General features: G+C 34.2%; 1 protein-coding gene across 3 annotated transcripts in view; it reads left to right on the top strand.

Annotated features, from left to right (window-relative positions):
* The window catches only part of VTI1A (vesicle transport through interaction with t-SNAREs 1A), a 362,797-nt gene that overhangs the window by 67,644 nt on the left and 276,569 nt on the right, over positions 1-18,584 (top strand). For 2 of the 3 annotated variants that reach the window (XM_065894297.1, XM_065894296.1), the window contains exon 4: positions 8,922-8,999. In XM_065894297.1, coding sequence (XP_065750369.1) covers positions 8,922-8,999 — 78 coding nt within the window. Of the gene's footprint in view, positions 1-8,921; positions 9,000-15,403; positions 15,425-18,584 lie in introns of all 3 variants that reach the window. The other variant, XM_065894295.1, reaches the window with a different exon arrangement.

The raw sequence follows: 18,584 nt of genomic DNA, 5'->3' as shown, positions 1-18,584 counted from the left end.
ACATATATACACTATTGATACCAGGTATAAAACAGGTAACTAATGAGGACCTACTGTATAGCACAGGGAACTCTACTCAGTGCTCTGTGGTGACCTAAATGAGAAGGAAATCCAAAAAAGAGGAGATACATGTATACGTATAGCTGATTCACTTTGCTATATAGTATAAACTAATACAATATTGTAAAACAACTATACTCCAATAAAAAAAAGAATAATATTAACATCAAAAAATAGTAATAAGGGAAACTAGGTGTAGGTTATATGGGAACTCTCTGTATTATCTTTGTAACTTTTCTAGAAATCTATAACTATTCTAAAGAAGTTATTTTAAAATGATTTTGTCAGCTAGGAAGTCATTGGTGTTCCTGGGGAGTCCTGTGGCGTGGTAGGAAAACATCCAGTCTGTTGGAAGTTGATAAGCTGCTGGGACATGAATAAGTGTAGTTAGTGCTTGTAGTAAACTCTTTCGAGAAGCTTGGCTAGGAAAGGAAGAATAAAGAGCAGCTGGGCATTAGCTGGGGAGTGTAGTATAGGGTAAAATAACCTTTTAAAATATTGAAAGTTGGGGTACACTTAAAAATGTTTGTATTCTTAAAGGGAAGAACCAGTAGAGAGTGACACATTGAAGATAGAAGAGAAAGAACATTTACTTGATGAAGCAAAGCCCCTCAGTAGGCAGGATTTTATTCTGTTCAACTGAAAATGGAGACTCTTTTAGATTCACAACATGTTTATGAATCAGGTATGAATATTTATATTTACTTAATCATATTTTATAGTTTTGGGTCACCCAGGTATAGAAGTAATCTTCAAAATATTTCCGTAGAGGATTTGGGCTAAAAGAGTTTTGTTTTATTGGCTAAGCATCACAGTTATATTGGCTGTATTCATAAAGCATCAAAAGGTATATTGTACACCTCTGAATTATGAGCACTGTAAACTCAAGGTAACACAGCATATTCTTTAATGAAGAATCTCTCACAGCGTGGGTCCAAAAGTAAGTACCAAGAAAAAAAATACTGTAAAAATTGTTTGCTTATGAGATGGCTGGTTCCAAGCTAGAATTTTAGAGTAGATAAATCGGGAGTCACCGGATCTCACGGGTAAGCAGATAATTCTTAGCACATCTTAATAACTGGTGTGGCTCCTTTCCTGCCATGAGGGTAAATTATTTTTGCTTTATGTTGTAGCCTTTGAAGATTCATCTTGAAACATATCTCAGTTACACCCATAGGTGTGGTTGTGACTCACCAACTGAGATCAGACACTTTTTTCTGTCAAATAAAACATTCTACCTTAAGCATGTATCACCCTTGGACTTTCACATTTATTGTTGTCAATATTCCAGATGTTAACAACAAAGTATAAGTAAAGGTTTGTTTGTTTGTTTTGGAGGAGGGTGACAAGAAACAAAATCTACAGACTAATCAACTTTATAGCTGATGATACATTCATAGAACTAGGTGAATGGTACAGCCAACCTTACCCTGGTGATAAGACACCCCCAGCCTGTCTTGATGGTCTGGTAAAGTGAAAAGAGCACTGGCATTGGGAAACGGATTCTGTCCTTCTTCTGCCAGGTCTTTCCCGGGTGTGTGGCCTTGGGTAGATCGCCCATCTGACTTGGAACCTCACATCTCTACGTTTGCAGGATGGTTTAGATGATGCTGGCTGTCACTGTCAACTATCAGATTCTGTCATTTTTGTGATAACCTCAGTGACAGTTACATAGAATCCTCAAGATCATTTGTTCTTGGATGTCTGGATCACTTGAAACTACGACTGTGGATGGATTTTCAATGAATGAATCGCTTTTCCTTCCTAATGCTAGGCAGATTACATAGGGAAACCTAGATACAAATTAATTATATAAATCTACATACTTTATTTCAGTAATTCTTTTAAAAATATAAATAAAGCATCTGTTATATAGCATTCATTTATCAGAGTATCATTTTCCAATGGGAATGTATAGGGTATTTATATATCATTATCAAACAAAATAATGAACATTTTGATTATTTCAAGTACAGTATGTGGAGTTATTTTATATTCAGAGAGACTGTAAAGAATTAGACTTCCTCTACTGCATACTTACACTGTTCCAGATGTTGACAACAACATCTGGGCATTCTATCATGAGCTGATTTTCTGAATGAAGTAACTTAATTATTGATTGACAAACTAACATGATATAAGACACAGACACACTATGTTCAATAGCAGTGTCAAAGTTGTAAACTACAAACATATGCAAGCAAGTGGGGCCATGATTCTAACTAACTCAAGTTGCATTTTGAAACACTAATGTTAAACTTAAATTTCAGGCGTAAGTTTAGAAATGCTGGAGGAGGAAACGAAGAAGTGCAGTTACATCATTTCTGGGCTGTCTGTTTTGCAGATCATTAAATGATGTAGTGGCAATGTGGTCAGAGTTCCTAGTATAAATAAAAGTCTATTCTAGCATTGTGAAACATAAATAGAGTCATTCCATATGGATTGCATATGGGTTTGTGTGAGTCTATATGTGTATATCTACAGATATAACCTCATCATATGGAAATAAAAATTCACATGTGATATTAAAGCTAAATTAAAAAAAATAATTAGGAGAAAATGTGGTATGATTTATCTTATTATTTATAGCCAAAACATAATATCCATTTCAAACACATAAAATGTTTTGAAAGTACAAGCAAAAATAGTAAATAAGAATGATTATAATAGAAAGACATTTGTAATTGTACTTTTTTGAAAAAAATTTCTAGTATTACATACTCAAGAGCAATGGGTTATTTTAGTGTTCGCACAGTAACCTGCTTTTCCAACTGCTGGTAGCCTAGCATCGGGGCATGTTAGTATTTTCTCTCTGGTGGCTTGCATATGGTCCATTGGCCATGAGTTTATGATAGATAGAAAGTGTGCTTTCCCTTTATTAACGCTATAGTATTGGTGACATGTGGCATGTGCACTTTCTAGTGAATGAGTTTGACCTTTAACTCTAAACAGTCCCTTGAGCAAGAGCAAAGCCATGTTTAGTGGAATGACTACTTAGAAGAAACAGATTGGAAGCTCCTTTCTCTGGTAGCATTAAAGAAATGCAGGAAAGTTTTTTATCATTGAAAGTCATCCAAAAATTGTGGAACCATAAAATAGGAAATTGGGCAAAACAATGTAGTAGTAGAATTACTGGATGAAATAATGGAATTTTTAAAAGCAACTTTTGGTATATATTGGCAAATCATTTTCAACGAAAGATGCACTAATTTATACTCTCAGTCATGTATGTGTACTGGTTTTATTGCATCCTTTCCAATATTATCAAGTAATATTTAGTTGAACATCCTTTGCAGGGTTATCACATCCAAGGTATTATGATAGACTTCCACTTGTTTATAATATTTAAATCCTCACAAAAGCCCTGGGAAATAAATATTGTCACCACTTTTTTAGAGATTGAGGGAACTGATGTTCAGAAAACTTAATTTTGACCAAAGATCACATACTGAAAAGTTACTTCTGTTCTTTTCACTCAGTGCCCTGTGCTTTGTCATCCTAACAACTTTCCAAGGATCAAACATTTACCTAACAGTTTACTTTACCTTTACCTATATCATGTAGTATGGTATGTTTTAATCTTAAATTGCTCTTTGCTAGAAATTAGTACAGCACAGAGAACATGGTCATAAACAAAATTTTATAAATTCCATTTTATTTTTTTCTCCAAAATTTAAGTTTCCTGTCCTGGATTGATGAGCCTTTTTAAGTCCTGGGTCAGAGGTAGAGTAAGGATGAAAAGCCGAAATCACCAGCAAAGAAATAGAAGTAGGGTTAAAAATGGAATGCCTTGTTCCAAAGATAGATGCTTTTTAGAAAATGCCATCTGGGTATTATGGAAGTATGATATTTTTTAATTAGAACCAGATAAAGTTAGGTAAGAAATGAGTACCAGCAATTATATGGCTAGCTAATAAATATAATTTCATGGTATTCTGTAGCTATCCCAAAGTGTGTATTATAACAGGAGCAGTTAAATTCTTTAGAGTAGTTAAATTCTTTGGCTATGAAAGCGTAACCGTTTTTAATAGGTGTATCACCTGTTAACCCGGGGCATTATTAAATATATGGAGACTGAAAGACATGGTAGAAGCAATGGAAAAGTTTGGCCAGGCTGATTTGTTTTAGACCTATGGAGAAATCTATTAACCATTTCTTCTATAGACCAATTTGATTAGGAAGTAGGACGAGCTGTTCTTTCATTACTTACCAAAACCATACTGCACTTTGTATCAATTATTTGGCTGTCTGCAGCACATAGATTAGAATAAAGGGCTTTCTTAGTGTTTGTGAATGTTGCGGATTGCTGATTAGTAATTAAAGTACTGAATGAAGAAAATCAGGCCAAAATTGAATGGGAATGAGAAAGTCTTAATTCTGTAATACAGATTTTGTCTTAAGCGGCCCATTCAACATAGTAACATTCTTCATAACCCTGGAGTGTTTGCCTCCCATGTAAAACTCAAATCGAATGCCTTAGAGATTGTTTCCTCTCCCATGCCTTGTAATGTAGCTGTATGGGTATTAATTTAGTGAAATATCCTGTCTGCCAGGTGTGGGAACTAGCTGATTTTATTGTAATACCAGATCATTACTTAGTTCATATGCAACAGAGTGCAGCACATGGAAAGCATTATAAATCTATTTACAGTGTGGCTGGTCTGATGATAACATTGTATTAAATTCCCAGGTGAGGCAATTTAAGCAATTGCTTTGCCATGTGCACGCCATGGAAATTAAATTCTCATATATGCTCTAGTAATAAACCAACTTCATTGTTATGCTTATGCTGGTGGTGGGTGCTAGAATCCTCATTCTGGTTACGTATACCCTGTTTCACATGTAGAATCTTACAGGAGATGGTACACAGATCACAGTTCTTAATTAGTTTAAACTAAGTTAATTCATTTTGTTTCTAGTTTAGCAGTGCCTGTCCAGGAACACATTCAGTTCAGTTGGGAAATGTTAAGGTCAAGTAGATAGATTGTTTCAAGCCAAATTTCCAGAGAGAACTGAGCAAGTGTATCTGTTTGAACTTGGCTTTAAGAGAATCAGCCAATCAGTATGCAGACGTTCTGTTCATCAAGTAAAAACTGCTGGGAGTCTGAAATTCTTGCTTTCATAACCAAAGACTCACTTTTGTTGTCAGTTTAAAATAACCATTGAAATTTTGTGCATCATGTCTTAGGGATAACAATCAGTTGTTAATTTGTCATTTTTTTTATGGTTCATATATGGTCTGTAGATTTCTCTGTCCAACTGTGTCTAGTCCACCTAAGCATATAAGTTAGAAGGAATAAACTTTACAAAAACACACAACTAAAAGTGAGAAATGTCCTTGTATTTAACTCTGTGTGTGTGTGTGTGTGTGTGTGTGTGTGTGTGTGTGGCAGGCAGATATTGTCAGTTGAAGCTTTTCCATCCTTATGGTACAGACCAGAAATTGCAATAGATTACAAACTGCAGAGAGCTTCTGTCTTCTCCAGAAGCCACATATAAAGCGCCAGTAGACAGTAGTAACTGACAACTAAGACTAAAAATGTTGACAATTTCTTGATTTGCCTGGTTAGCTTATGTATAGAAGTCATTAACTATTTATAAAATGCATTATGAATTGGGTTCCTTCAAACTGTAGCTGACTGTGTGACATTTCCAGCTCAAATTCTCATGCTTGCATTTGACTAAAGTACAGATTTTATACAGTTGATAATAAAGCAAAAAATATTTTAGTTGGTTTATAAAGATACAGTAGGTGTTTCAGTTTCATTAGCTTTGAGTCTGCCAAATTAAAGTATGACATAGTACTTAGAAATGTAGAGTGACATTTTTTAAAAATTCCACAAATGTAAAATATTTTATTGATATTTTGGAGGAAAATTCCATAAAATAAGCAGTTTGTCATTCAAAGGAATTGGCCTTTTTTTGGTATTCAATTAGTTTAGTGATGATTCTGCAGGCTAAATTACAGTTGATTAAAATCGGCTTATTTAAAATTTCAAACCATAAAAATTTAGGAGAAAATACCAATGTCATGCATTTAAATATAATTCTTAGTAAAGCAAAGTGTTAATTAAAAAAAAATTTTATAAAGTGATAACTTGAGTGTAAAGAGTTCAGTTTTCAGCATTAGCTGTGTCATTTTCATGAGGAACTATTTCTGATATTTGAAATGAGTTGTCTTTTCAGTCAGTCAGAGGAACATTTTAAGGGAAGTCAGTCCTATCAGAGAACATTTTATAAACTCAGCATATCACTTGCTTAATTACATCCAGGAAGCCATCCCAGTGAGCAGTTTTAACCATCCCAATGGTAAAGAATGGCATTCACAGGCTCCACCCTTCAACTGTGGATAAATCGTTAGTTCTCTGTTGCTGAGCATGTACACCCTTAATGGCTGGTTTTTAAAAGCAATGGATTCTAACCAAAACAAGATTAGATATTTAGGGATACATGTTTATAATTTTCTTCTTCTTTTGAAGTACATCAAATCAAAATAAGAATATAATATAATTAAACAATCTATGCCAGTTTGTTGGTATTTTGGTAAAAAAGGGAAAAACAAAACCAATCTCCATATGATATTCTTGCATACTGTGGAATGTTTTAGTCCCCCATAGTGATAAAATGAATAATTAAAAAGGCAGCTCTGATACCACAGCCTGTTTAAAGGTTCTCATTTCCTTTAACGCTGTAAAATACTAGTTTGAAACTAGTTTGAAGCTAGTTTGAAACGACCGTAGCGAGGAGCTCCAAATGGGCAAAAGAAAGGTTTGGCTTGATTGAAATATTGTGGTAAGGCCATGAAGTGTACTGTCCTTGTAATTTAGCATTTTTCAGTACGATATGAAGTCAATAGAAATAGCTAACTAATAGTAGCTTCAGTGAATACAGTAAGAGAAGCCAACCTAATATCCGCTGTTTGTGGTGGTAAGCAGTCTGCCATATTCAAAAATGAATGAGTTGGATCACTCCTGAATAGTTAAGACATCTGATATAGATGTCATTACTGACGTCAGTCTAATGACCTAACTTTTCTATTTTGTCCTTTCTGCAACATGGTTGATTTCATTTATCTACTGCCAGAGTATGAGATACACATTTGTAGCAAGGAAGGGGAGCTTGGGGTAGAGACTTAGGGCAGGAGGGGATACCACCATCTCCTTTGTAACATTTTGCAATTTTAATATTTTTTTCCTGAGAGTATTCAGAGGGTAATAAAATGAGGAGGAAATTTTGTGCGGTAGAATGAGTCCTGAGCTGTAAGTCAGGACCACAGAGTTCTAGTCTCAATTTAACCAAAGCTACCTTTAGAATTCCACGAGACTGATTTTTTTTTCTCTAATAAAATAAAAGGATGTCTAGGTTTATTTATTTTTATTTATACCCCGTTCGGCCCTTTTCAACTGGATTCTGCCAGAGTTAAGCCTTAATGCCCTAAAGTTTCTATTCTATGTAATGAACTGAACTCCCTCTCATGTCCCATCTTTGGGAGAATTGAGAAAATAGTCACTGAAATCATTTTCTGTGTTTTGTGGTTCGGAAAAAGAACCCCAATTGAGAAAGGCAACTTTAAAATGATTTAAAGTCTGTTAGTTTTTCTTGTCAAAAGTCCTTTTAAATTCTAGTACAGTAGGATTTTATGTTTAAGATATTTACGATCTCTGTGTGGCGAAGCAGTGTTACTCATTCACTGGTTCAAAAATCTAATTAAAAATCTTGTTGACTTCTGCTCACGGATTATGGATAGTCCTTTTAAACTCCAAGAATTTTTCATATCACAGTTGAGCAGGTAAGACATATTAAGTGCTAAACTGTAGACCCCAGTGGGAAAAGATTACTGTTTCCCAACTGCCATTTTTTAATTGACTGTTTTTGCTTAGTTAGTTCAGAAGCAGAAAAGGCAGCAAAGTAATCTGTAAATCGGCATTTGGGTCTGAAATAGTGATGCTGAAGTAGGATCTGAGGATGGCACTCTAGCTTCACAGCTAATTTTCAGAGCTTTTTAGCTTTTCCAGATGTGTGCATGTTTAGATAATTCATGAGTTGCTTGCAGACATGTCCCTCTGACTTTACAGGTAAAGGTAGATTTCTTGTAAAACAAAATTTCAGTGTGTGAAAAATCGATCCATAGCCTGCTTGTCTTTATTGGAATTGTGAAAAGCTGGCTCGTAGCCTACTTGCCTTTATTTACTGGGATTGGGAAATTTAATTTGTTTTACCAGATGCACACATACACACACTCCCACTGCTTTTCCTTAGGCCATTTTTATAGAGGACTTGGAGACATTTAAATTATTGTTTGGAAACGGCACGTGCTTTTAAATTCTGGTTAGTAACATCACAATAATGAAAGAAATAGGGATATGCTAGTTTCCAGGCATTCCAGTGTATAGTTGGAGATATAATATTATCCTAGAATTAGAGATTTTAAAAAACCTATATTGTAGAGTCCATTTCCTGCCACATTATTAAAGACCTCCATATACTCTTGTTTTAACTACAATCTGGTGAGTGTTGCAGATATACAGCTATATAGTTGTATTTCCTTTAGCTTTGTGGTCTGATTTGAATGACTCTGCATGGAATAACATATCAATTCTGATCCGTTTGTGAATATTAATAGAGTACTTAACACAATGCAGAGTTTTCTTCCATTACTGGCATTTGAAAAAACTTCTAATTTACATTAAACTCCTCAAGTTCAAGAACTTTGCACAACTTTGGTTTGCACATTTGAGCAAATAGGTTTCCATTAGGGGGCTCTCGAGGTTTGAGATGATCAGCGTTGATACCAATAATGCTTCGAAGCCTTTACATTCTAACGTTCATCTTGCTCTCTCCCTTTTTGTTTTGTTTTATAGAAAAGGTCACGGATTGCCTACAGTGACGAAGTACGGAATGAGCTCCTAGGGGATGATGGGAATTCCTCAGAGAACCAGGTAGAATGCTAATCAGGAAGGCCCGGTGGGTGGCTGGAGGGTGAAGGAGGTCACTGGCACACTGGGCTCTCAAGCTGCTCCGAAACAGTATTAGCAGCAACTCATGTGGAAGCGATACTGTTTAATGCAAAGCTGGAGTCTTAATCAACTTCAAAATGTTTCTTGGAGATCTTACATTTAACCCTTTACCTTGTGATCACTGTCTGCTATCTTTTTAAAAAATCTTTTCTTCTCTTTTCTTTATTATTTAGTACTTAAGGAATAACTTGAAACACACTGTTTGCAGACAAAGCCAAGGTCCTCACCTCAAACACATGTAAAAGGAATAAAAAAGTACATAATGCAGCTTTGATAATAATGCAGTATAATTAAATCAACACTTGCAGCAAAACAAATGAAAGTAAGCTTTCAAAATTCGACAGGGCAGCTCAGTCTCCTATTGTGTAGCTTCTTAAAAATACATTCACCAAAATGCAAATTGTAAGCACCAGTGTGGAACTTGGATACTCACATAAAGGTCCTGCCCTTGTCAAATAATGAAGATGATGATGATGATGATGGTAGTGGTAGCAGTAGTAATAAGAAAAGGAAAAGTCTTCACAGTTTAAGATCTGCACAGGCAAAAAAATTAAGATATAATTTCTTCTTAAAGAGGCCTTACAACTTGGTTGTCAGTTCTCACTGGATCACACAGTAGTGTCATGAGTCTAATTAATGTCCCACTTCTTTCTTTGAATTAATACTGCAGATTTCGTGAATTCGTGTAGATAATATATATGACTTTAAAAAAGTGTTTCAAGAACCTCAGAGTAGAGATGATTTTAAAAATGTCTCAAACAGTCCCAGTTTCTCTTTGACACTTTTAAAGAAAGTAAATGATAGGGAACTTCAGAAACAAGACCTGAACGTGTTTATTGATGTTACCTTGGCAAGTCTAGTAAAAGTCTCTACTCTCTAAATAAAAATGAACATAAACCATCCATTGAGTACACCAAAATTTTAATAAGATACTAAAACATAATATATTGATATTCATTATAAAAATTGCATGATAGTATTTACCATTTCAAGTAGAATATAAGTTTATATATGCTGAAATTATATTACTATCCACTAAAATGTTAATATTGTAAACAGGGTTGTTGCTTATGTGATTAAGGCCCCCATCTGTCCACCCCCCCAAAAAGGAGAGGAATCACTGAGCTGATTGTGTTTGTTTTGGGGAAGATCTTACCTCCTCCACTATTTGGATGTTATCAGCTTGAGTTCAGACATGTAAACATATTAAAATTTGACTTGGGATTTCAGCTTCCCTGATTGAAATGTGAGAATAGCTAAGGGAAAAAAAAAAAAGGAGCACATTAAACACAAAAGCGTGATGTGATAAAAGAGTTTTACATGTAATAGATTAAATAATGTGAGGATGAGAGCAAAACATTTTTTCTTCCTATTTTAAGTGAGATTTAGGTTGCTCATACCTCTTGAGTGAATCAATCATAGTTTTATTTTCTGTCTTTACTGCAAAAATACTATATTTTTTTGCAAAAAAAAAAAAAGGGAATGCATAGTCCCCATGTCAGTTCTTTAAAAAGCTACAGATCTTTCCGTCATTTGAAACTACTGCTTAATATAGAGGAAATAGAAAGGAAGGGGGTGTTTCTAACTCAGACTCCTTTATTGTAATGGATGTTGTAGTACTGTGACAGGGATCCTTTTTTTTTTTTTGAAGCATGTTCCCTTCTCTTAATGGACATTTTATGTGCCTAGAACATTTGCCTTATATACATATAAGAATGATTTTTTTTAACACCTAAAGAAAAATATTCCACAAAAATAGATTGAGTTCATATTTTCTGAATTTCTCAAATTATATTCCTGTCACTTTAAAGTGATTACTCAGAGATTTCCCCTGGACTTGTGTAAATCAAACTTACAAATTCTGAAAGTGCTTGGAGAGCCTGAAGTTTAGTTGTAAGGAGCTATCACTTCAATAAATAGAGTATATGATGAATTATAGTCATGAGACTGTGGAACTGTTAGATTATTACTTATGTGAACTTTTCAGTCTAAAATTTGAATCAGATGCGAAAGTTCAAAGAGACGACACTTAACTTTTTGGATATTTTGTTACCAAATGTAGCAAAATTTCCATATCATAATGAAGCCTTTATGTTTCATTTTTGAGGCTCTTTATCATAATATAGGAATTAAAATCCCTAAAACTATAACATATCCTTAACCAGGAATGGTCACTTGAGAATAACTCTTTATTCTGCATCAGTATTCATTCAGACTATGGAATCAAAACAGAAGTATTTTCTTTAAAGGAAGAAAAGGTTTGACTCTTCATGTTAATTTTTGTAGCTCAGTGGCCGAGAAGACAGCTTTTTCTGGGTAGGATCACCTGTAAATTATAGAAAAATATATTTTCTGCACACAGATAAGTTTATTATCAAGTTAATTGTTGAGAAATTGATTTTCAGAACTTTTTGGCCATGTGATATGTATGATAAACTTTTAACAATAGAGGGAAAACTTAGAGGTAAACAGAATGAGACAAAAATGGCAAGATTTGTTTAACTAAAATTGGGATATATATCAATTTTTTTAAATTATAGGTCAGAAAAGGAAAAGGATAAAGAATTAATAGCAAAGGCTGCAAATAGATAAAGTGAACTAAGTACTAGCTATTTAGTTATTTTTGATGCAATATCCACATCCTCCCTATAGTGACTTCTTTATGGATTCAGACAAATGTGAATGCCATAGCTCTTATTTCTCATTCTGCCAATTTATAATGCATTTTTTAGGCATCTAAAACCTGGCTGTTAATATACATAATTATGATCTGCCAATTAACTATAAAGTATATTAATTTACTCTTAAATACGTAAACATGTTTGCCATGATTACAATTGTTAAAATTTCAAAAATTGAGAATTTTCAAATGCATTTTAATGTCCTTTATACAGTACACATTTTTATTTAATTCCAAATTAACTGCTTTGTATAAATTCATTTCTATTATATCCATTGCATGCAATCAAATATAGCTCATCCGTGATTTACAGAGAAGGGACAAAATTACCTACTTTGCACATTCGTGTATTGTTGGGTCTTTCCAAGGACTATTGTCTTAGGCATTATCATTCTATTCTTTTAACATATCAAATTTTCCATTGCATGTGACATTTTAATTTTTAGAAAGAGTTCTTGAAATGTAGTGAAGCTGTATTTAGAGTGAAAACTTAAATAATTGTTAACTCAATTTAGTTTCATGAAAACTGTTCTCAAAAAGGAAAAAAAAAAAGAATCTTACAGAACTAAACCCCCTTCATAGTGGAGTATGATAATGGGGCAAATGTTCCCCATTTTGAAACCTAATAGTGCCTCAGTTTCCATATGCAAAATTACATTGATCAATGAATAAATCTGAACAAATGAAATTTGAGTAAATCCTAAATAGAAGGTTCAAAAAAAGATATAAAGAGTAGGCTATTTCTAAACGTGTGGAAATTTTTGTGGTAAAGCAATATTCAGCAGATATGATTGCTTAATTTTTTAATGCGAGGTTCTCTTAAGTTCTGATTTGGGCTTGCTGTGCATAAAGTGTGTCAAACTTCAGCTACAGACCAGGGGGTGAAGTCGGTCAATTTAATTCCCCAAGATCTAAAGAAGGTCGGTATCATTTCATATAGCCCTGACAGTGCAGATCATTACCAGGCACAAATCTGTTCGTTACGTGCTGAGGGTTTATAGCAGAATAAATAGACTGTCATCATAAGTTCAGAAAATTGTGTGTTCGACCCACGATAATGTGTAAAGGGCGTTTAATAGAGTTCAGCATTTATTCGTTATCTGTATGCGGACAGAGACGGCAGTCGCGTTATCAGCTTTAAAAAAAAAAATTCGGTAGTTCTGGGTGTCACGTGACGCCCCTCGCATACAGAGGCGCGCGCGCATGAACCCTCACATGCTTTGCCGTGCAGTTTTGATTTTAGTCACAGCAGAAGGCTTAACCACAAGAGATTCCACTGGTTCAAACCAGCGTAAACCAGATTTTTTCAGCCCACAAAGGAACAGATTACCTCTTGTATCAAATTCTGCATTGGGGGAAAACCTTTGTTTCAAAAAAGATGTTGATTATCGTAACTCAACATGGTGGCATGGCAGTGGCATGGCACACTTTCGTGTCGCCTATAACGGAGCTGGTAACTCGATAAAATACGAAATCACTACTTTCAGTCTAGTCTAAGCATTGTTAATTTTCAAAAATAGACCATCTTTTGTTTACTTGAGTGAAAACTCTCGAACTAAAAAAAAAAAAAAAAAAGATAAAGATTAAAAACCCTCCCATTACCTAGCTTAGCTACAAATCCTGTGTAAAGCTTGGATGCAGCCATGCAGCACAAACAAGATAGAACGTTTTTTGTTTGGAACCTATTGAAAAAACAAATGGGTAGCATTTTTAAACACTCATTGATTATGGCAGGGTGGTATGGCCCAAATGGTCTCTATTGCTGAAGAGTAGTTTTAAACTTTGGCCCTTTAAGTATCATAGTCAACTGAAGAATGGTGCCCCCAGAAAGAAGAAATAGCTGTGCGATCAGTTCCAAGATCAGCTCTTTCTGAGAATTAATGTTTGCCTTTTTCTCCCATGATGTTTGGATAGCAAAGAGAAAGATTCCGATATATGATAGGCCAGGTATCTTAGTTTAGAATTTTACTTCTTCTGGGGAAGAATTGTAACTTTTCACATGAAATGATGAGATGCTTGACTCATACATTCAGTGGTTGCTGAGATAATGAGTGTATTAATTACAAGTAATGACAACTTCATATATATTTTTGGAAGAATGACATTAAAAGTATCTTTTTCAGTAAATGCACTGTGAGGTATTATGTAATAGACTCTGTACCCTTTTTATAAGTTTCATAACAGATTTGAAATCTCATTCTTTTGTACTTGAAATACTTTTCAAATAACACATGAAATAACAGTAAGCTGGAATGCATATTGCCTTCCTTGAATTGGAGACAAAAACAGCATTAAGCATTGAGAAATCTGGGTTATCGTAAACATGATACTTTTAGAAAGACTTATAGTGAGCAATTCATGGCATGTTTCTCCCAAAGCAATAGTTTAATTTATTGGCCTGCATATGTCAAGTGTTATAACAGATGTTACAGATATTTGGATGCTTAAAAATTATCAGTTGTAGACCTGAATTGCTGAGGATGCAAATTTCAGACTTAGAATGTGGTTTATAGTCTCTTACAGCATAGGTTTCAGTTTTTATTCATTGTGGAAACTATGGCAGACACCTCAACTATACAATGATATTTGTGGTTTAGAATACAGTACTATCTCTGTCTCTGTCTCTCTGTCTCTCTCTCTCTCTTCCACACACACACACAAAGAGTGAACCAGATATATGGTTATATCCATTTTCTAGTTTCTAAAGAGTTAAACAACTTGTTTTATCTGTTATATTTAAGACAAATGAATATTCTACAGAGGAGAATCAAAATATTATTATAGAAGAGTTTACTAACAGGTGAAGAGAGTGGTTTGGGGTTTGACTTCGGTGAAAAGAGACCGCAGTACAAATGAAGTGAGAGAGCTCATTGCTTTGAAATGGCCCAGTTTACAAGATGAATAAAATTGAAAAGTGAAGAAACTTCAAAAATAAAAGCACGGTGTGATTTCAGTAGCCTCTTAAGCAAAACAAAAACCTAGAAATCAACTCTGATATACGCAGTATTTCTAAGGATGGTGAAATATTTTCTGATACTACGTCCTAAATATTATCTATCCTGGCATGCTTTATTCCCTATTAAAATAATGTTACTTCCAAAGGTGATCCTATTACTAGAGTGGTTACAGGTATGACATTAACATAACAGTTTGTTGTTTTAAAATACTTATTGGGACAAAAGCATGAACTATTAATCATTTTCATTTGGAGGTAAAACCTGAAAGCAGCCGTCAAGATTCAAAATAGAGAAACATCCTGAAAACTTGTAAATACAAAACCTCTTCAGTGGTACATTCTTAGAAGAAAAGGACAGTAAACTTGTTTTCTTTCTTTATAATATAGACTTCTATGAAGTCATTCCCCTTTATTTCATGATGGTGTCTTAGACGTACTTTAAAAGAGAATTTCACACTATTCTCTTTGTTTAATGTGACAGTGTGAGAAAGTGATCTTTATTCGTTCAAAAAACTCTGCATGTAGTCTATGTTTAGGTTCTTTTAATGTGTTTGTCTGTGATTTTTAAATGCTAAACATGTAAACAGATAAATTGTCAATGTTAATTCTGTATCCTGTCACACAACTGATCTTTCTTTCCTGCCATTTCTCTCCTTTTTATCTTTTTTTTTTTGTGCATTCATGTTGCAGTTGATAAAATTACGTGAAGAGGTGAGTACTTCCTAGCTTGCTTTAAAAAAAAAAAAATTCTGCTTTTCCCTATACAATTGAGTTTCTAAATCTGAAGTAAAATCTTTGTGTTTGTTTTTCCAGGAAAATCTACACATAGCAAAAGTATTGATTGTATTGCTAGAAATGTTCTCTGCTATCTTTAAAAAAAAACAAGTACATCCTAATAATGCTTATCACAGTGATCATTGTTGTTTGCCAGCTTTGGAAGAAAATTCAGATTTTAAAGACCAAAAAAGGGAGGAAAAATAAAGGAATATCTTAAAACTATACCCAAGCATAGTTTTAATGTAGACTGACTTCAGTTTTGTTTTATTCATATTGGTTTCTCAAGGAAGTCAATGTGATTAAACATTTTTTCCTGACATTCTGATTTATTTTACTAAAACCTGTTTTTAAAAAATCTCCTTTCTCTCAACCAAAATTCTTAGGTTCACCATTAGATATCATGAATCTATTATCCTTTTGAGGAAACACACATATGTTATAAATACCCTACTAGTCTGTGTACACAGATACCTAAGAATAGCTAAAGCTCTCCTCATTGTTAAACACTTTCCTTTTTGTAGGAAATAGAGCCCAAGTGAGTTCTCACTTTTCTGAGTTTGCTGGTCTGTTTCATAATGTAGCTTCAGACTTTTTTTTGTGGCCAAGCAAATATTTATAACAATGTTGAAATTTTATCCGTGTATCAATGAGGGATGCTGAATGATTCTGTATGTTTTTTTAAATTAGACCATACTTATCAAATATGCTTTGCTCTTTTCAGAAATAGAGTAGTAATGTTTTTTACTTAGTGGGATTGAATTTTGTTACTTTTATATTAGGGCATAAAATAATGGCCCGTATCGCAATTTAAAAATTGTCTAATTGCTTATAATAATCAGAGCCCTGTGAATTATTTTCAAGTTTAGATTGGCTGCATTGATTGAGATTTTCCCAGAAGTTTTTTTTAATTGGTATGTCACCATTCTCTAGGTGATGTGAATGCTAATTTAGAGGTTTGTAGAGAGTGGTTTTCAACAACTCTTCTGATTTAAGATGCATTAGTGATGTCTTCTCAGTAGAAGTAATAATGATATATAAAATGAAGGGTGAAAATACACAAAACCCTCACCCTTTTTGTGTTTTTTTTAATCTTCCCTGCGTGGAAGCAGATGTATATACTAAATGAATATTATCAGTCGCAGTTTTGATGTGAGTGATACGTCAACATTATTCTTCTGCAAGACAGACTGCTTGTATGTGTTTGCATATACTCAGGCTTAGGTGAAGAATCTGAATTTTCAAATGTTAATGCAACCAACAATAGACTTGAAAACCACTGTATGAAGAAACTACATGAAGCTCTTGGCCCTGAATTTAGCAGTGAATATAATTAATAAACCCTTAGTACCATCAGCATCGTTGACAGAAGATTTAGTTTTAAGCTGAATTGTATGGATTTAGTAATATTAATTCTATCAGCTGAAAACATCACATCTGCATTTCTTTTAAAATATGTTTCATCATCGTTTTATGGCTTAATTCCTTTGTTGTGCCTATAGCAACAGTTTTATCAGTTATGTGTCTGGAATGCATGTTTCCAAAACTGTAACCTGAAATGGAATTGTACTTGGAAGAGTTAGATCACTCAACTAACAGAATAGTATACTCTGAAATATTCTTTTTACAGTCTTTGATATGGGTACAGCATTGATATTTATAGAATAGGTTGCGGTGATGACACTGTGTTGGTAAATTGTTTGCTCCAAAGTGCTTGTTTCTCAGCCAGGATTCTCAGAGTAATCAAACAGTGAATGTACCCCAGATTTCTTCCTTGTATCTATCCTAAGAAGACAAACACTCCTCTGCTTCAAAATAGGATGTTTCATTGTGTTTGGAAACAAAGTATGCCCCATCCGTTCCTTATGATGCTCTTTTGGGGCTCAGAGCATCCTTGGAGGCAGGCTGGTAGTGCATAGGGAGCTGAACTGGTGTTGGCTATGCCGAGCTCTCTGTTTGAATCCTGCATCTCCAGCTCTCCATGTTGCACAGCTCCTCACACAAGTGGAGCTGTGTCTGAAGCTTCTGCACAGCTTCACTTACCTGCTTTGAAAAGGGCTGAGAAGAGGGTGAGAGAATGAGTTTGGGATTGAGTGTGGGGGCAAGTTGAAAGCATCAGTTGCTACTGTAGTGCATTTCCTTTCATTTTCAGAGACCAGGGCAATGCACAACTAAGGGGACGATGTAAATAGCACAGCTGTTACAAGAACTTGATTTTAGCTTGACTTAAGTGAAGAGGTTCCAAAATACAAAGTGAGGTCCTGCTGGAAAGCTGCTGGTAAACTGGTAGTCCTCTTGTGTGCAGATTTGCTCTGGTAAAATTGAACTGTCCTGACAAAGAGTTATTTAGGAATATACCTTTATTCCATTATTTAGGAATATACTTTTTTTTTAATAAAAAGTTCTCTTAGAAATTTTGCTCTCTATTATAGCCATATACTGAATAAGCTGATTTGACTCCCTTTCGTGGAATCTCAAAAATCATTCTACATTTAAACACTTTGTTTCCTGCGTTTTATATTATCATATAATTAGACTGTGCATTTTCAGTATTGAGCTTTGATTTTTTTTTTTTTTTTAATCTACAGTAGCTAAATATTTTCTTTTAGTTTAGGGATTTCATCCAATATGAAAATGAACCAAAAATCTTTGTTCTGTTATTCTGGATTAAAATTCACATTTACTCTTGATATCACAAATCTGATTATCTTTTTAGAGAATCACCAATTTGAAATCAAGTCCTTTGTTAAGATAGAAAACAATATTCAAAGAAGGGAAGAGCAATCCCCACTCCCAAAACCTGCATGTAGTGAGAATTAGGAATAAGAAAGCTGTATTTGACAAGCTGAGTAAAGTGTTTAATTTTATTTAAAAATAGTCATTAATGCCGAACACATAAAGCTCCCCTTGCTTTTCTTTTTCTCAATTACAGCCTTGAGTGATTTTGCGTTTTCATGGCATGCGCTTTCCTTCCTCCCTTTTATTTATTTAGCACTTTTTTTTTTTTTTCCAGCGGTGGGGGGGTGGGGGAGCAGTTTTTCTCTTAATTTCTCCACTGTATAGTAGACGACTCTATTAATTATTATAGACTGTTGTT

This window comes from Phocoena phocoena, chromosome 16 (assembly GCF_963924675.1).
Source record: "Phocoena phocoena chromosome 16, mPhoPho1.1, whole genome shotgun sequence".
NCBI classification, from domain to species: Eukaryota; Metazoa; Chordata; class Mammalia; order Artiodactyla; family Phocoenidae; genus Phocoena; species Phocoena phocoena.
This window is presented reverse-complemented; position numbering and strand designations above follow the sequence as displayed.